The sequence below is a fragment of the Microcaecilia unicolor genome, chromosome 9, assembly GCF_901765095.1.
Source record: "Microcaecilia unicolor chromosome 9, aMicUni1.1, whole genome shotgun sequence".
Classification (NCBI taxonomy): domain Eukaryota; kingdom Metazoa; phylum Chordata; class Amphibia; order Gymnophiona; family Siphonopidae; genus Microcaecilia; species Microcaecilia unicolor.
Window position 1 is genome coordinate 90,721,259 of NC_044039.1, and position 21,117 is coordinate 90,742,375.

General features: G+C 43.0%; 1 protein-coding gene across 1 annotated transcript in view; it reads right to left on the reverse strand.

Moving 5' to 3' along the window:
* The window catches only part of ABCC9 (ATP binding cassette subfamily C member 9), a 454,126-nt gene that overhangs the window by 95,651 nt on the left and 337,358 nt on the right, over positions 1–21,117 (reverse strand). Inside the window, 2 exon segments of the mRNA XM_030214004.1 lie at positions 4,344–4,413; positions 16,611–16,777. Coding sequence (XP_030069864.1) covers positions 4,344–4,413; positions 16,611–16,777 — 237 coding nt within the window.

Here is a 21,117-nt window from a genome sequence, read left to right on the forward strand (position 1 = left end):
GAGCACTGCCTCTGTTAGGCAACCTTTCTCTGGTGTCTGCCTTATCCCTTTCTGTACTCTTGTGTGCCTGCTTCTTTCCTGTCCTTATTTGAAAGCAGTCTTTTCCTTCAATCTGTTTTTCCCTGTTTAGCCATTTCTGTGGAGCTTCGCTCTTGTAGATTCCATGTCTATAGTGTCCCGTTCTGTCCCCAGCTTTCCCTTTTCCCCTGTGGACTTTTTTCCTCCGCTACCTGAATTTCTTTGTAGCCTTTGTTTGTATTCTCTCCCTCTGGTCGTAGGCTATATCCGCCAGTTTTGTCTGTCGTCCTTCCCTTTGTGTCACTGGTTGGCGCCGTGTACGTTGCTTGAGCTCCAGTCCCTTCCCTAGTGTATGATTCGGTTCCAGTTCGGCCATGAGGCACGTACGATTGGACTCTGTATGAATGGGTTCCAAATCGGCCTTGTGGCCCACCTGAGTGGTCTATCTCCCTTTTCTGGTGATGCTTGTTGATTGTCTTGAGTGTGCGGGGCTTTGTGGCCCATGGTATTGCTTAGCGCCTGTTTGGTCTACCCTAGGCCTTGGCCAAGGTCCTTCCTAAGCCTCGGTCTAGGCACAAGGGCATACGATCAGATTAACACCTTTTGGCATTCCTCTATCTCTTTTTTTCTACATTATCATGCTTGATTCTTTCCACCTCCCCCCTCAATCCAGGTTTCTCAATTTCCTGACATCATTGGCTCCTGCTCGTACTCCTTTCTCTTCCTTCTCTCTCCCTCTTTCCCCATAGCTCAACTTTGTTCTCCCTTCCCCCAATGTGTGCTCTCCTGTGTTCTCACTTACTGCATGCCCTTCCTCAAACCTCTTCCCTTTCTAACTCTCCCTTCTCTCCCAGACTTGCTCACCCCCTCATTCCTCATTCTGCTCCAATCTTCTCAGATACTTGCTCTCCCCTCCCTCCTTCAGTTCTTGCTTTCGCTTCCTACTGTCCTCCTCTTCTCTTACTTAGCTCTCTGTGTACATATTTACAATGCCCTCTTTCTCTATATGTATACCCCACCCAACCTTGATTTCCCCTTCATAAATCTCCTGCAGTGTCCCCCCCCCCCCCCCCCCCCCCACACACACACTCATTGATACTTGATGGCACACAATCTTTCAATTGGTATTTTAAGAGTCATTTTATAACTGATCACCTAAATGTGAAGGCCACATATGCACCAATTTTTAACCTATTTTTTAAATGCACAGATTCCGGTATGTCTTTATAAAATATTACTACAAAATCCTGCAAAAATAGCAGCTAGATTGAAGCTGTGGAAATTTATACCTCCTCAGGAGCAAGTGTACACATTAGTATGTAAAGTGTGCCCATATGCGTATATTATAAAATACATGCATAAATTTCAACTCCACCCATGCTCTGCCCAAACTTCTCCTCTGATCATGAACACTCTGAAGTCTCACGCAAGTATGCACTTAATTGCACCAAACATATTTTTACGCATGAGGTAATTATATGAGGCCTCTTACATGCATATAGGGCTAGATTCTGTATATGGTGCCTGAAAATTCTGTGCAGAAAAAAAAACATGCCTAGATGTATTCTCTAAATTATGCCTACATTTTATAGAATAGGCTTACATTTCCACTCTGTATATAGAATATGCCAAGTGCCAGTCCACATGAGTAAATTTAGTCACAGTCAATTACGCCAACTAAAACCTGGTGTAAATCCCCCCTGATGCCTAAAGTAGGCACAGAGCATGTGTATTCTATAACAATGTCCATATATTTAAGAAATGTACATGGCCCGCCCATTCCACAACCATAAGCATGCCCACTTTTCAACTATATGACTTAAAATTTATATGTATACTATCAGGCTTATTTTCAAAAGAGAAGGTCGCCCGTCTTTTGACACAAATCGGGAGATGGGTGTCCTTCTCTAAGAGTCGCCCAAATCAGCTTAATCAAAAGCCGATTTTGGGCGTCCCCAACTGCTTCCCGTCGCGGGGACAACCAAAGTTGTCCTCAAGCGATAATGGAAAAAAGAAGGGTGTCCCTGAGGAGCACTTGGCTGACTTTACTTGGTCCATTTTTTCTTACAACCAAGCCTCAAAAAGGTGCCCGAACCTACCAGATGACCACCGGAGGGAATCGGGGATGACCTCCCCTGACTCCCCCAGTGGTCACTAACCCCCTCCCACCCTTAAAAAAACAACTTTAAAAACTTTTTTTGCCAGCCTGAAATGTCATACTCAGGGTCCATCACAGCAGTATGCAGGTCCCTGGGGGGGGGAGGTATGTGTGTGTCAGCAGAGGCATAGTGAAGGCATGGACGACCTTCTTTCAGACATTTTGGATGTCCTCAACTGACCCTCCCCACACACAGGGATGGCCAAATTTCAAGGGAGTGGCACGGAGTGGAGTGGAGTGGAGGAGTGGCCTAGTGGTTAGAGCACTGGTCTTGCAATCCAGAGGTGACCAGTTCAAATCCCACTGCTGCTACTTGTATTCCAAAATCTACTACTACTACTACTATTTAGCATTTCTATAGCGCTACAAAGCGTACGCAGCGCTTCACAAACATAGAAGAAAGACAGTCCCTGCTCAAAGAGCTTACAATCTAATAGACAAAAATAAAGAAAGCAAATCAATTAATCCCAATAAAATCAAAAAATCCCAATAAAGGGGATGTCAGAGGCACAGCAAAGGCATGGACATCCTTCTCACAGAAGCATCCACATTTTGGACATCCATAGCAAAGGACCCTGACGTGCACTTGGATGTCTTCATCTGGACTTGTGTTTTTCTAAGGTTGTAGACGGCAATTTATTTAAGGTTGTAGACGGCTATTATACACGCAGATTGTCTGCATGTATGAAGCCGTCTTTGGCATGCGCAGAGCAGCCACGCATAATGCTTGGCTGCTCTGCACTGGCTTCCCCTCCTTAGGAAGGAAATCATGTGCAAATGAGCGAGCAGCTCATTTGCATGTAATTTCCTTCATGCATGCCTGTTCCTTTCCGAATCGCTAAGGGATCGGTAAGGGAAGGGCTTTTCCCATACAGTTAGTGCATCTGGCTGAAGGTAAAGGAGCAATGTACCTGGGAGCAATTTCTGAAGTCCACTGCAGTGCCCCTTAGGGTGCCCAGTTGGTGTCCTGGCATGTCAGGGGGACCAGTGCACTATAAATGCTGGCTCCTCCCACGACCAAATGGCTTGGATTTAGTTGTTTCTGAGATGGGCGTCCTCACTTTCCATTATCGCTGAAAATCAGAAACGACCAAGTCCTGGGGACGACCATCTCTGCTGGGGACGACCATCTCTAAGGTCGACCTAAATTTGCTGATTTGGGCATCCCTGACTGTATTATCAAAACGAAATATGGGGTTCCCCGCCCCTTGCTAGAGCCATCCTGCGAGGACGTCCCCAGGAAAACTTGGGCATCCCTTTCGATTATGCCCCTTCACGTTACAGAATACACTTAGACAGTAGTACATGTAAATTCTAATTAATGCCAATTAGTGCTGATAATTGCTTGTTAGCATGATTAGCATGGAAATCTTGGCACGATATATAGAATCCCGGGGATAGTGACATATATACCAAAAAAAACCTCCATATTCTTGTGGTATATCCTTGTATATGTAAGGCCAAATGCTATATACGACGCTGAAGAATCAGCACAAAAAAAAGTGCTAAGTGCTATTCTATAAATGGTGCTCCGAGTTGAGAGACGTTTATAGAATATCATGTAGCGCCGGGATTTGCACTGAAGTTTTAGGCACAAAGATTTATACCAACTGAAACCTGATGTAAATTCTTGTGCCTAAATTAGGCGTGGATCCACCGAATTCTATAATACTGGATGCATCTTTAGTGAACGCCCCTGACCTACCCATTCTCCTCCCATGGCCACGCCCCCTTTTCAAAAGGCATTTGTTACAGGCGCGCTGAAAAATGGATCTGCACGTGTCCAAAACACATGCCTACACTAGCGCAGGCCATTTTTCAGCACACCTTAGTAAAAGGACCCCTTAAATTACATGAGCAAACTGGGTGTGTACCCAAATATCTGTGCCCAATTTTGAGCACCATGTATAGAGTCTGGGACAAAATGTATATACAATATAAACTGCTTTGATTGTAGCCACAGAAAGGCGATACATCAAGTCCCCTTCCCCTTCTTCATTTATACAAATTTTAGAAATCATTCTATGGAAAATGAAGCACAGCTTCGTTTTGCTTGGCTTTCCTGCACAGAGATTACTATTATTTCCTTACATAGGGACAATAAGGAATTATCAGATTAATGACTCACCAATTAATAAATGTTCTCTTATAATGAATGCTCTCTTACCTGATCAATAATATTGGTGTCAGCAGAAAATCGATTTAAAATTAATCCCACAGGCGTTGTATCAAAAAACCTATTGAACAAAAGATAGGAGAGAGGGAAGAATATAAAGCTCTAATGGTATAATTTTATAACTTTGTGTGTATATATATTAAAAGAGAGATTATCATAAAAGGAGGAAAATGGTTACACTGAAATTAAAAGGGTCAGTTACAAAGGGGTGTGCTCCTCCACATAAGAGTTTACTCACTGGAAAGATACAGTCAATCATTATGTATATGCCAGTGTTTTTCAAAGCAAGGCCCAGAGGCCAATAGCTTCCGGAAACCTCTAAAGGTGGCTCCCATTATCATTCTGGTTTTTTTTTCTTCACTATTCTCTTTTCCTAAACTCGTGACAGAAAGCAGGAAGTGGAAGGGAGGTAATGCTGTATACATGAAGGACAAGGTATTTGGAAATGCCTACCTCCTTGAGGATACCTTCAATGAAAACTTTGAAGGTTGCCTGGTAGGGATGGATGTCATTGACACACAGTAGTCGATGGCATCACGGCCCTGCTTGAGGAAATATTTGGTGGCTCTTCTTCAGCTCATTTAGATCCAAAGTGGCCCCAACTTAAAAATTAGTGAAGACCACTGATGTACGCTGGTGAAAGATAATTGTTTATACGATGTTTATGAGACAGTGGAGTACCAAGGGGGGGGGGGGGGGCGGTGGAGGCGGTCCGCCCCGGGTGCATGCCGCTGGGGGGGTGCCGTGCGCCTGTCAGCTCTTCGTTTTCATGCTCCCTTTGCCCCGGAACAGGTTACTTCCTGTTCCGGGGCAGAGGGAGCATGAAAACGAAGAGCCGGCAGGTACGCGGCACCCCCCCCCCCCAGCGGCGTGCACCCGGGGGGGTTCTTTCGCCAGGGGATCGGGGGTTCTTTCGCAGTGGGGGGGCGTCGTGCTGTTCCGGGGGGGCGCTGCACCCGGGTGTCAGCCCCCCTAGGAACGCCACTGTTATGAGATGTTCTGTTTCATTGAATTGTCATGTTCGGTGTAATTTATTTGTTGTAATTTGATAATGACTAGTAACCTGACTGATGGAAAAATTTTAAAAATTAAGAAAAAAGAAAGCACACATGAGATGTAGAGAACCTCAAGTAAAATTTGTATCTTCATCTTTTTTTTTAATTATTTATTTATCAATTTCAAGTTTTACAAGCATTTTACATCTTGAGTAAGAAAAACAGTACATAAATTCAAAGTGGTAAATCCATAGGAAAATAAAAGAAAAATTATACAACTTGTATTAGACCACAATAAAAGTGGGGGTTGGAGCCTTCGCATACTCAGGAGATGAGATTCAAAAACATATCTATATTAATAAATCCCACCTTGAACGTTCTGAAGCTCACTCCAAGACAGAGAAGCTCACTCCAAGGCAGAGAAGCACAAAAATCCTGTAGTCTTCATAGGCTAGGACCAGTCACCATCACTCATAGACCCGCCCTCAGCCACGCCCCATCTGTACATAAAACGCTACCTCAACATTCTGAAGACAACCTGCTGAAGCCATCTGCAAGATCCCTAAACAGTTCGTAAGTTCATGGTGGTGAAGCCATCCAACTCACCATGTCTCTCTGCCCCGCCCTCGAGGGCGGAACACAGAGAGTAAAGGGATCCATAAAGGCACCCCTACCAACTGGCAACCCCCTCCAACAAACAACGACCCAGGCAGGGGGAGTGTTTCCGTACTCCTCCCCCTGCCTAGGAATCGCTACAGACTGCTGGCAAACTCCCCAACCACACGATCACAAAAGCCACCCTCAACCCCCCCCCCCACACACACACACACAAACACACACACACACACACACACAAACACATACACACACACACACACATAAACACACACACAAACACACACACATAAACACACACACATAAACACACACATAAACACACACACACACACACAAACACACACACAAACACACACACAAACACACACACACGCAAACACACACACACATAAACACACACACAAACACACACACAAACAAACACACACACACGCAAACACACACACACATAAACACACAAACACACACAGAAACACACACAGAAACACACACACGCAAACACACATAAACACACACAAACACACACACACAAACGCACACACACACACACACACACAAACGCACACATAAACACACGCACACATAAACACACACACACACAAACACACACACACACAAACGCACACAAACACACGCACACATAAACACACACACACACACAAACCCATAAACACACACACAAACGCACACACAAACACACACACACAACCAAAAACACACAAACGCACACACAACCACAAACACACAAACGCACACACACAAACACACACACACATAAACGCACACACAAATGCACACACACATAAACACACACACACGCAAACACACACACAAATGCACACACACAACCACACAAACACACACAAAAACATACACACACACACACAAATGCACACACACAACCACACAAACACACACAAAAACATACACACACACACACAAACACACACACACAACCACACAAAAACATACACACACACACAAAAACACACACACAAACACAAACACATACAAACACACAAACAAACACACAAACACACACACACACAAACACACACACACAAACAGCCTCGATGGTGCACCTCTAAGTGCCCCCCCGCCGCATCGCCACAACAACCCGTGCAACGGGGCATCAGAAAGCCCCTACCCCCCTTCCCTCCTCGCCGCATCACCCAACCCCTCCCCCGCCGCTTCACCAAGCCCCTCCCCCCCCACATCGACCGCCTCGCCACCGCTAATACAAACTCTGTCCGGCGGCTGCTGCTGCTTCTATTCAGCAGCAGCAGCCCGTACATAAAGAAAACAAACAAACAAAAAAACAACCTCCTAAAATGCACCTCCGTGGAGAACCATCTCACATTGGCTGACGTCTCTGCAGCCGCTCCTCCTCTCCCCTCAACGTCAGTGCCCCTGCCGGAAGACACCGGAGAAACGCCGAGACGTCAGAGGGGAGAGGAAGAGCGCATGCTGAGACTTCAGCCAATGTGAGATGCTTCTCAACGGAGGTGCGTTTTAGGAGGATTTTTTTTTGGTTTTCTTTATGTACGGGCTGCTGCTGCTGAATAGCAGAAGCAGCAGCCGCCGGACACAGTTTGTATTAGCGGTTGCGGGTGGCGAGGGGTTTGATGAGGGGGAAAGGGCTTGGTGATGTGCCATGGTGGGGGGGTCGGGTGATGCGCGAATGGGGGGACAAGGGGCTTTCTTTGGGTGCTGTGCCAGCTGGGGGGGGGGAAGGGGGGTCTCGCTGGACATGGGTGGCTGGAAGGAAGCAGGGGGAGGGGAGAGGAGGGTCGCTGCACATGGGTGGCTGCAGGGGGGGCAGGGAACAGGGAGATAGGGATGGGGCTCCACACACCACATGGGTGCCTGCAAGGGGGACAGGGGATACAGGACGGACACTGCAGGGCGGGCAGGGGGACAGAAGGGTTGGTGGTCATCAGGGGGGACAGGTGGGTCAATGGACATGGCTGGCCACAGGGGAGGAACAGGGAAAAAGGAGAGGAGTGTCCTCAGACATGGGTGGCTGCACAGGAGAGGAGGGTCGCTGGACATGGGTAGCTGCAAGGGGGGCAGGGGGACAGAAGGGTCGCTGGACATGGCTGGCTACAGGGGGGACAGGGGAGAGAGGAGGGACGCTGCACATGCGTGCCTGCAGGGGGACAGGAGGGATGCTGAGGGGGGCCTGAGACCACATGGGTGGCTGCAGGGGGAGCAGGGGAGACAGGAAGGACGCAGCAGGGGGAGAGGAGGGTTGATGGGCATGGGTGGCTGCAGGGGGATGCTGGACATGGGTGGCTGCAGGGGGAACACGGGGAGAGGAGGGTCGCTGCACATGCCTGGCTGCAAGGGGGCAGGGGAGAGGGAGGGGGTGAGGGGGTTCCTCACACCACACACGCAGTCACTCATTCTCTGTCTGCCACATACACTCTCACTCACACACTCACTGTCTTTGTCCCTCTCTCTCACACAGTGTCACACAGAAACACAAACACTGTCTCTCACATACTCTCTCTCTCTCTCGCACAAACACATACACTCTGTCTTTCTCTCTCTCTCACATTCTCTCTCTGACACACACGCTCCATCTCTCACAAACGCTCTTTCTGAAACATACACTCCAAGGAAAACCTTGCTAGCGCCCGTTTCATTTCTAACAGAAACGGGCCTTTTTTACTAGTTTTAAATAAGCACAGCTTAGCAAAATTAAACCATTTATTCCTATTCTGTCTCGCTGATCTAATGCTCAAGGCTAATCATTACTGCCTAGTCTCAGCATGTATTAAATTATCTTTTTCTGAGTAATAAATTGTTTTAAATGTTCAGGAATTAAAAATAATATATTTAACCCCTAAGTATTTGATGCTACATTTACACGGGTAATTCAGGTTGAATGAAGCTCCCAGGGCTAAAGTTGCAGATCGCAGTGCCAAAAACTCTTTTCTCCTAACTTGAGTCTGCTTAGTAACATCTGGGAACACCCAGACTTTTTCCCATACAATGGGGTGTGTAAGTTCCTCAATGCAAGTTTCCTAACATATTCCAAGTCTTGGTGATGATACCAAGAGAGTTTGGCACTCAGTTATTTCTGTTAATAAAGATTCTAATAGATCTGATACATTAAGATCACTTTGTTCCTGTTGAATGTTTTGTTCATCTTCTTTCACCTTTTTTACTGGAAGGTAATATATTTTATTCAACGGAGGTATGTTATCTTCAGAAAATTTCAAGTTCTCTATTAGATATCTTTAAAAAATTTCCAGTGGAGTGTAGATTGGAGTCCTAGGAAAGTTCAATAAACGAAGGTTTAACCTCCAATTAAAATTTTCAAACTATTCCAATCTACTATGTATTAGAGTGTTATCTTGTATCAGTTTTACAGTGGTTTCCTTCAACAATATTTTCATCAGATAAATGATTTATCTTATCTGTAACCTCACTTTTCATCGTGGCAAAAGCAGAAGATAAAGTCTGAACATTATTCACAAGAGATTCTATCTTGCTTGTTGATGACAAGACAGTCTGGAGTATCCCCCATATTGCCTGAAGTGTTACCGGCGCTGTTTGAGCCTTAGATGGTAAAAGGACCTCGGCTGGAGACTCCGCAATAGGGCCCAGTTGAGACACCGCTCCTCCGTCTTCGCGGGATTGTGGTTCACCTCTATGGCTGGCCCCAGCCGGTTGCAGCGGTGGAGAACGTGTCGGGGGGGGGGGGGGGACAACGAAATGTCCTGTCCCTGGAGCTCAGCTTCTCCTTGCGCTTGTAGCTCAGCAGGACCTCCCGATGCTATCAAATTAGTTCTCGCAAGAAATCCTTCGATCGTTTGTTGGATCGGCATAGATGTAAGAACCGGCTGGGCTCCGGTTCAAATAAACGCCTTTCTCTTTGTATGAGGCATCATAGGATAGAAGTAAGTAGAAAATATTTCTAATCTAGAGGAAAAAAATTTGAGAAAGGTTTTATGTATCTTCATCTTTGAAAATGATCCGAAGGGTCGTACACATTGGCAGGCCTTGGCGTGTCACCAAATGAGGTGGGTACCTTATAGAGTACTATCAGTTGTGCACATTACATGATGCACTTAGACGCACCAACTTATACCAGCCATGGACCTGTTATAAGTGCCAACGTGGCTTTGCACTAGTATTGTATAATGGCTTAGGCGCACCTAAGTGGCATTAACTGCTGGATTCTATATATTGTGCCTAGAGATCCGCGGTGAAATCCAGGCTTATTCTATAACAATGTGAATAACTTAATTGGCATTGATAACAGCACTTAACAAGCAATAATGAGCACTAACTGGTAATAATTAGAATTTACATGCATAACTTGCTAAGCGTATTCTGTAATGAACTGCGCCTAAATTCTAAAGTGCGCCGTTCAAAAGGGGCATAGCTATGGGCGGGGAAATGGGCATTCCCAAAGTTACACGTGTTGTTATAGAATATGGCCCAGTGCGCTTAAATCTACGCACAGGGATTTACGCCATATTTTCATTGGTATGATGGAGACGAGTAGTGTACCATGCCTAAATCTAGGTGCCACTTATAGAATATGCTTAGGCAGAAATGTTTACTGTGTGGATTTTTAGGCGCCTTGTATAGAATCTGGCCCTAAGTGCACCCCATTACGATGCCTACATCTTGGCACCAAGTTATAGAATTGTCCCCATAGCATAGACGTGCAAGGAGGGTATTCACATAGGTGGAGCATGAGAGGGGAATGAGTGGAGCAGTCACTTATATACATAATTTATAGAATATTGTAAGTAGCGTGCGCTCTTGCCGCAATGAAGTGACCACATTATGGCAGGGGTGTAGACAGACTTTGGAGGGAGGGGGCTCCAGACCCCAAGGTGAGGGGGCACATTTTAGCCCCCCCCCCCCCGGCGCTGCCACTGGCGGGCACCTTTGCTGGTGGGGCTCCCCAACCCCCTGCCAGCTGAAGTCCTCTTCTCCGCCATGGCCGCGTTGCTGATCTGCAAGGGCAGGTTTCTGTTTCTGTGAGTCTGACGTCTTCACGTGCAGGGAAGGTTGGCGGCGGGAGGGGGGGTGGTCAAAGGTGTTGGCAGCAGGGGGGCAGGGCCAAATCTACGGGGCCCATGCCCCTGCATTGCGGTGTTCACCACAAGCCGTGTTATTCAATTTACATAAGAACTTAGCATTCATTTACATGCTTTGCATCTCACTACACATCTAGGACCCAACACGGCTGTGTTTTTGTATGTGAGCCTGCTTCAGGGGTCAACAAACCTGTAGCATGTGTTAGTGAAATGTGGTCATACACATTTAATTGTTCAAAGTGCCTTTTAGTGTACTGTACTGGACAGACACATTTACAGTGCTGCAGCGTACATAGCTCTGGGAAACTCCAACAGCATTTCGCATGCAAAAAACTTAGGAAACAAGATCATATTAAACAGCTAAATTCTACCATGTAGATAAAGAGGAAAAATCCTCCATTTAGTTAAGCATTCTCTAGTATATTCTGGGAGAACTGACAGGTTTTCCTCATGAAGCATAGATGTTTTTGAAACCCGAAACCTAATTCAATCAATGGTCCTAAGTCATGCAGATTACTGCAACGGATTCTATGCGGGATGCAAAGAACAACTCACAAAAAAACTCCAGACTGCCCAAAATACAGCAGCCAGGTTGATATTCAGCAAAACACGCTTCAAAAGTGCCAAACTCCTTCGAGAAAAACTGCATTGGCTCCCAATCAAAGAACGGATCATCTTCAAAATCTGCACTGTAGTCCACAAAATTATATATGGCGTAGTCCCAGGATACATGATAGACCTCATAAATCTACCAATAAGAAACAGAGTCGGGTCTGCAAGATCATACCTAAACCTACACTACCCAAATTGCAAAGGACTGAAATACAAAACAACCTACACATCCGGCTTCTCCTACATAAGTGCACAACTATGGAATGGCCTCCCAAAAGCTGTGAAAACAATCCATGACCACCTGAACTTCAGGAAATCACTAAAAACCAACCTCTTCAAAAAGGCCTACCTCAACGATTCTACGTAAACCTCTTCACCCAAAACACAGTATGCCTAATGATCGTACTGGACAACACACAATCTTCATCCCTTCTGACCCTCCACATATACCTCATTCGATCACTATACAACCTTGTATTTGCTATCAACCGACAGGGCAAACGCCTTAACGGTACTATGTAAGCCACACTGAGCCTGCAAATAGGTGGGAAAATGTGGGATACAAATGCAACAAATAAAATAAAATAAATAAATTGTATGCCCAATTATCAGAAAGAAGAGGTTGTCCATTGTAAAGTAAAGTGGTGATGCTAGTTCTATCACAACACTTCCACAGTAGGCAAAACCAGGGGTATGTTGAGATACAATTTGAAACCAGAGAAGTCCCTGTGCTTTTTTAAACTTTTCATTAAGGCTGATAAAGAAGATTGGGGTTGAACAAGATGGACCAAAAGTCATCCGCAAAAGCAGAAATTTTAAATTCAAGTTAATAGTTAAAAAAGAACAACAGATTTAACATATACATTTTTGAAATTAACAAATCTGATCTGGCAGTTAATCATTTGTAGTCCTTTCCTAAATAAAAATGCATCTTATAAAACCATGGTGCGACTTCACCTTGAGTATTGCATTCAATTCTGGTCAAAAATGATATAGCAGAATTAGAAAAGGTTCAAAGAAGAGCAACCAAAATTATAAAGGAAATGAAAGTCCTCTCATATGAGGAAAGGCTAAAGAAGTTAGGGATCTTCAGCTTGTAAAAGAGACAGCTGAGGGGCGATATGATTGAGGTCTATAAAATCCTGAGTGGTTTAGAATGGATAAAATGAAACAATTTTTCACTCCTTCAAAATGTACAAAGGCCAGGGGACACTCAGAGGGGCATTTTCGATATGATGTGTAAGTCCAACTTTGAACGTTTTGCTCACAACATCCAAAATTCAAGTGGGGAACATAGCCATTTTTGAAACAGCAAAACGTCTATCTTTTTTTCTCCAAAAATGGCTATTTGCTAGATGTTTTTGTGCTCTGTGTGTTTATCATAAGTACATAAGTGTTGCCATACTGGGCCAGACCAAAGGTCCATCAAGCCCAGTATCCTGTTTCCAACAGTGGCCAATCTAGGTCTCAAGTACCTGGCAAGATCCCAAAACAGTACAATGCATTTTATGCTGCTTATCCTAGAAATAAGCAGTGGATTTTCCCAAATCCATTTTAATAATGGCTTATGGAAGTTTCTTTTAGGAAGCTATCCAAACCCTTTTTAAACCCCACTAAGCTAACTGCTTTTACCACATTCTCTGGCAACAAATTCCATAGTTTAATTACACGCTGAGTGAAGAAATATTTTCTCTGATTTGTTTTAAATTTACTACTTTGTAGCTTCATTGTGTGCCACCTAGTCTTAGTATTTTTGGAAAGAGTAAACATGTAATTCACGTCTACCTGTTACACTCCACTCAGTATTTTATATACCTCTATCATATCCCCTCAATTGTCTTTTCTCCTAGCTGAAAAGCCCAAGCCGTTTCAGTCTTTCCTCATAGGGAAGTCGTCCCATCCCCTTAATCATTTTCGTCACCCTTCTCTGTACCTTTTCTAATTCTAATTTTTGAGATGCAGTGACCAGAATTTCACACAGTATTCAAGGTGTGGTTGCACCATGGAGTAATAAAAAGGCATTATAACATGCTTGTTTTTATTTTCCATTCCTTTCCTAATAATGCCTAACATTCTATTTGTTTGCTTTGCCGCCACAGCACACTGAGCAGAGGGTTTCAAAATGTCGTTAATAATGACTCCTAGATCCTTTTCCTTGTTGGTAACTCCTAACCTTGCATCACGTAGCTATAGTTCGGGTTCCTCTTTCCCATATACATCACTTTGCACTTGCTCACATTAAACGTCATCTGCCATTTGGATGCCCAGTCTCCCAGTCTCATAAGGTCGTCTTGCAATTTTTCACAATCCTCTTTCGATTTAACAACTTTGAATAACTTTTTGTCATCGACAAATTTAATTACCTCACTAGTTATTCCCATATCTAGATCATTTATAAATATGTTAAAAAGCAGCGGTCCCAACACAGACCCCTGCGGAACCCCACTATCTACTCTTCTCTATTGAGAATACTGACCATTTAACCCTACTCTTTTTGGTCCATTTTCGAAAATAAAAATGTCCAAGTGAAAGACGCACAAGATCAAGCCATTGGGATGAAGGAGGATCCAGTATTCTTAGTAGACTGGCCATACAGATATCCCAGCAGAGCAGTGGGGCACATTAGGGGGCACTGCATTGGACTTCACATAAAAGGTCCCAGGTATACACCTCACTCTTACCCCCTGATATTGTATGGTAAGCCCTCCAAAACCCACCAAAAACTTCCTATACCCAACTACAGACCACTAAAATAGCCCTTATGTCTGCAAGTGTCACCTATATGTGGGTACAGTAGGTTTTTGTTCGGTTTTGGAGGGCTAACAAGTCTAACAGTTAGAGTGGATTATGGGACTGGGTCCCCTTCAAAGCAAAACAAACAAAAGTAGGGGGTAGACAAATGTAGTTCGAACACAGGATATTTATTAGCAAAAGATCAACTATGTATAACATCATCAATGATTCTGACTTGACGCAGTCACCTTCTTCACAGTGCACTGCACTGATCACTAGGCGAATCCAGGGACCTGCTCCCTACTCTAATAGGACTGTCCATAACATTAAGGATGTCATAGAGGCTGATATATACTGTTTCTTTCACATCTTTAAGGGGTGGGAGGGGGGTCAGTGACCACTGTGGGAGTAAGGGGGGGGGGGTCATTCCTTTATTCCTCCAGTAGTAATCTGGTCATTTAAGACACTTTTTTGTGGCTTAGTCATTATTAAAACAGGTCTAAACCAAAACATCTTAGTTTTGTTCCATTATGGCTGAAAAATGTTCAAGTCTTAGGAACACCCAAATCCCGCCCTTGACACACACCCTTGAGATCTGGACGCATTGCAGATGAACTGTATAGATAAACATCTGCAAAATGGGTTTCAAAAATACTGATTTGGACGTTTTGGTGAGAAAAATGTCCAAACAATGCTTTATGCCACTTTTTAGACATTTTTCTCTGTCAAAAATCAGCCTCTCAATTAAATTACATGGAAATACTATTAAAACAAATAGGAAGAAATATTTTTTCATTCAAAGAATAGTTAAGCTCTTGAGCTCGTTACTGGAAAATGTGGTAACAGCAATTAGCATATCTGGGTTTAAAAAATGTCTGGACAAGTTCCTAGAGGAAAAGTCTATAGGTTGCTATTGAAACAGATATGGGGGAAGTCACTGCTTGCCCTGGGATTGGTAGCATGAAATGTTGCTACTATTTGGGTCTCTGTCAGGTACTTATGACCTGGATTGGCCATTGTTGGGAGCAGGATACTGGGCTAGATGGACCATTGGTCTGTCTCAGTATGGCTATTCTTATGTTTTTATGTCCTTTTACTAAGCTGTGGTAAGCATTAATGTGTGCTTACTGTAGGTTAAAATCCACTACCATGGGGCAAGCTGAGGCGCTACCCACTCACTAAAAAATAGAAAATATTTTTAGTGCCGGGGTAAAAAGTAGACATGCCCAGCACTAATCTGTTAGCGCAGCTACATCTCTGCATGCTATCCAATTAGCACGTGATTAGCATGTGAGCCCTTACTGCCTAGTAAATAGATGGAGGTAAGGGATCCCACACTAATGGCCATGCGCTAATTGGGAAATTAGCGCATGGCCATTAATACTGAAAATGGGAAATGCAGCCATTTTACAGCTGCACTACAAGTGGCCTCAGCACATGGAAAAGCCCGACATCACTTTTTAGGGAAGCTAAGTAAAAGGACCCTAAGTTGTCTAAATAAGTCTGTTCGTCTTTAGTAGTTCCTATAAATACAAGGGTCCCTCTAATCAAAAGGCACTGAATATCCAAGCATGTCTGCTGACCTGGAAGTTAACCAGGCACTGGCCAATATGCAGACCAATTCCTGGTTAATTCAGCTCCATCCAATCTTTAGGCACTTAGGGACCCTTCTAAGAAGCGGTGGTAAGCCCAAAACGGGATTACCGCTCGCTAAAAGGGAAGTACCGCCGGGCTACTGCAGCAGCCCGGCAATAGTTACCTCCTCCAGCACGTGCCATTTCCAGTGCTGCAAAAATATTTTGATTTTTGTAGCGCCAGTGTGTACCAGGCGGTAATCGAACGGTAAGTGCTCCCTCCGAGATGACCATGTGGCAAGTGCTTCACAGCTGTTTCTTAAAAAAAACAAAGACCTGCCTTTTACCCACTGCAGTAAAAGGGGCCCTTGGCACGTGTCTAAAACATGCGCTGACACCAGCGCCGGCCCCCCTATGCTGCAGCTTCATAAAAGAGCCCCTTACTTAGCCAATTAGCAGGGTGAATATCCCTACTAACTGGCTAAGTTGCTTCTCCGCCCTAACCCCACTCCCAGTGATATTCGGTTAAGTTCCGCTGAATATTGGCGGCTGGTTTACTCTGTGGGTTTAAACCATTTTGAATATTGACCCCTTAGTTAACAGTTTCTTTGAATTATTTTAATTTAGATTGCTTCTGTAAAGAATAAAGAAAAATCAAACTACCTTATTGGAGCTAAGATGATCTTCTTCAGGAGATTGTTGTGAAGATTTTTTGCTGCTGTTAGTCCCATCCACTCCACAGTGAGAGATGTAATAAGGCAAAAGAAGATTCCTGCTCCAGAGAGGATGCTGAAACCAGCCACATAAAAAGTGCGACTGGAATTTACACTCTATAATGGCAATGAAATACAGCTGTAAGAAACTATTAAAATAATATTTTCAGATGATGAATATTTGGAAAATATTTATGAGTAGCCAAAACCTGAACTCATACAATGGTGCGGGTATTATTTCTAACACCATGGTTCAAACATATTACATTAATCTTGAAAAACTTGCGTTGTCTGCCTATTACATGGTGACTTCAGCTTATAATTTTGTTACTTATTCATAAAGCTCTGAATGAAGTAATGGCATTAAGTATTGCCTCCTCTCTTTGTGAATATATCAACCAGTATGGCACTTTAGATCGATGAATAAACTTTTGTTAGATGTTCCTTCATTGGCAAGTTTGTTTTCAAGACATGAGCAAGAATTTTTTTCATTTTCAGGTCCTAGTCTATGGAATTCACTTCCAGTTAAGCTGAGATTTATCCCATCAGTTTGCTTTTTCGCAGAAGTTTAAAAGCTTTTCGGTTTAAGCAGGCCTACACTGTAAAGCTTGAGTCTAGCATATTATTGTACTCATTTAACAGTATATAAAGCAGATGTAGGTTTTTGATATTGTTTATGTTTTTGACTATGTTAACTGCTTTTCAATATTGTTTTATTTAGACATGCTTTGTTTTGTTAAATTATGTATGTTACTTATGCCCACTTAGACTTTTTGGCTTTCTCTTTGCTTTACTGTTTTTCTTCATCTACCTTCAGACTCTTTTAAACTAATAAGAAAATACTATAAAACTCTGAATACTTTCAAGGTAATTCTATAAAGGGATGCCTACATTCAAGAACTACCACAAACCTGCTGGGAGCCTATTCTATAAAGAAAAGTAGGCACCTACTTTTCTTTATATATTTATTTATTTATTTATTTACAATTTTCTATTCCGCCTACAACTAGGTGGATCACAATAAAACATATACAATAATATTGCAAACAAAAATCCTCTTCATACATTTATCAAAACAGCAAAATCAATCCCCAAGCTTTCACAAACAAATGTGTCTTTAAAAGCTTGCGAAACTGTGCCAGACTGCCACACATTCTTAAAATCCCAGGTAACGCAGTCCAAACCTGTGGGCCTGCAATAGAAAAAGATGAGTCCTGAGTACAAGCATAATTTACCGAGTGTACATTACCAGTAGCTAATAACATCACACTCTCTGATCTCAAAGATCTTGAAGGTCAATATACAGCAATAATTTCTTTAAAGTACCATAGAACATGACCAGAATACAACATTTGATGGATCAAACAAGCAATCTTGTATAGCACTCTAAATTGAATAGATAACCAATGCAGTGAGCAAAGTACAGGCAACACATGCTCAAAATGAGATGGTCCACCTAATAACTGTGAAGCTGCATTTTGGATTGTCTGCAATGTCTGTATCCTAGCAGAAATCAATCTGGGAGATCACCATACTTTGTACCACAGACCTCATATTGTGCTGAGACAACATCGGTTTGAACCTTGTCAGTAAATGAATTTGAAAGAAAGTACCCGTATTCAGGGTATGATCACTTAGAACTGGTGTAAATGATCATGCCTAGATAACTAATGGATGCCCGCAGATGATCAGATTTGGTAGTCTATTCATGTAAATGTCCCAAGTCCATCTTAATAATGGCTTATGTACTTTTCTTTTAGGAACTTGTCCAAACCTTTTTTTAAACACTGCTAAGCTAACTGCTTTTACCATATTCTCTGGCGATGAATTTCAAAGTTTAATTACACATTGAGTGAAGAAATGTTTTCTACAATTCCTTTTAAATTTACTACTTAGTAGCTTCATTGCATGACCCCTAGCCCTTGTATTTTTAGAAAGAGTAAACAAATGATTCATGTCTACTTGTTCTACTCCACTCAGTATTTTATAGATCTCTCTCTTATCTCCCCTCGGCCTTCTCTTCTCCAAGCCGAAGAACCCTAGCCTCTTTAACCTTTCTTCATAGAGATGCTGTCCCATTCTCTCTATCATTTTTATCATTCTTCGCCGTATCTTTTCTAATTCTGCTATATCTTTTTTGAGATGCAGTGACAGAACTACACAGAATATTCAAGGTGTTGTCGTACAATGGAGTGATACAAAGGCATTATAATATTCTCAGTTTTGTTCTCCGTTCCCTTCCTAATAATTCCTAACATTCTATTTGCTTTCTTATCTGATGCTGCACACTGGGCAGAGGGTTTCAGCATATCATCAACAATGACACCTAGATCCTTTTCCTAGGCAAGGACTTTTAATGTAGAACCTGACATCATGTAGCTATAGTTTGGGTTCCTCTTTCCTACATGAATCACTTTGCACTTCCTCACATTAAATGCCATCTGTCATTTGGATGTCCAGCCTCCCTGTCTTATAAGGTCCTTGTGACAAAACAGTGGGGTTTTAAGCCTATAAAACTGTATTAACTATTTCTTTAAGTGTATTTTTCTAGTTTGGCCAGCAAATGGTGTATGTTTATGTTTAAAGCTGTTACAGAGAACTGACTGTTCCTTCTTTAGTTAACACAGATAAGAGGTAACCTACAGTGATGTGACCAGCTATTTTTTAAACTTGTTGTTCTGGGCTCTGATTGGTCCAAGAGCTCAAAATTCAGCTAAGATATACTGGCTTTTTCTCCAGTCTCAGCTTGGAAGTAGAGAGAGAAATACCTCTTTACTGAGACCCTGTAAGCAGTTATATTCTGAAACCTGTGAGCAGCTACTTTCCTGTACTTCCCAGGCATTATTCAGGTAGTGAACAAAAGTTTAGATAGTTTTATAATTGATCCATATTCAGTTACCAGTTATTATGTGCTGTTTTTGTTCCATCTGTTTTTATGGTTCACTGTTCAATATTTTTCATGACAATAAACAATTTTAGTTTATTGCCTCTGCTTGTCTTGACTGACTAAGAATCCTGGTAGTTTGTGTGTTGGGTCTGTGAGTGCTTTCTGGGAACAGTGGGGCCACTGGGGGTATGGTCCCCGGTAACCTAGAAATCACTGGGGATAATTTGAGAGCGGGAGACTCACCCAGAGGTGGTTGGGACCCAGTCGGTGGGAAGAGGATGCTAGTGTAGAGCACAAGCAGCAGGTACAGGTGGACCTGAGCTGTTCTTTGGATAGACCCTCTAAGTGGCCGCAGAGTAGCCCCAGGTGGGTGGCTAGTCATTTTGTGACAGTTCTCTTGCAATTTTTCACAATTCTCTTGTGATTTAACAACTTTAAATAACTTTGTGTCATCAACAAATTTTAATCACCTCACTTGTTATTCCCATTTTCAGATCATTTATAAATATGTTAAAAAGCAGTGGCCCCAGCACATATCCCTGTGGAACCCCACTATTTACTCTTCTCCACTGAAAATATTGATCATTTAACCCTACTCTCTCTTTTCTTTTAACCAGTTCTTAATCCACAATAGGACACTACCTCCTATCCCATTACTTTCTAGTTTCTTCAGGAGTCATTCATGGGGTACTTTGTTAAATCTTTTGTGGCTAACATGGTTAAACTATCTGACAAAAGGTATTTTCCAGATATTTTGTGGCTAACCTCAAGCCTGGGGCAATTGATATGTCTAGTTCCTCTGTACCCCACGCTGCCTTCTACTTTACATTTGGTTACATTCACAGTCCTGCACGTCTGATGGTTTGTCTTGTTCTTATGCCTTGATATGCTCCACTGATTGTTGTGGAGTGTTTTAGGATAGGCTATGAGATTAAGTACTTTTTTAACCAATATTGTTTTTCTCTTTTTTGTTTTTATATTTGTTTGTGCATTGCTTTGATGTAGATAATGAAAGGTGGTCAATCACTGACTCTGTTTCATATCCGAGTGCAATAGCTCATGTGCTGAGGTTGTCCACAGCACTGCAGCTCACTACTACTACTACTACTTAACATTTCTAGAGCGCTACTAGGGTTACGCAGCGCTGTACAATTTAACAAAGAGAGACAGTCCCTGCTCAAAGAGCTTACAATCTAATAGACAAGTGAACGGTCGTTAAGCAAAGACTTGAAGACGGGCAGGGAGGGGGTTTGGCGTAAGGGTTCAGGAAGGTTGTTCCAAGCATAGGGTGAGGCGAGGCAGAATGAGCGGAGCCTGGAGTTGGCGGTGGTGGAGAAGGGTACTGAGAGGAGGGATTTATCCTGTGAACGGAGCACTGCAGCTCACGTCCTTCTGTTTCAAAAAATATGGTTAAACCAACTCAGTTACCAGAAAACTATTAACCTATTGATTCCTATTGACTCCTAAGTGCCCTGTTTTAAAAATTGCTCTTGTATATAAATGCCCTTATTTCAGAAGATTTCCCAGAACTAAATGGCAGCATTTATGAATGTAGAGAGAGAGGCCTACA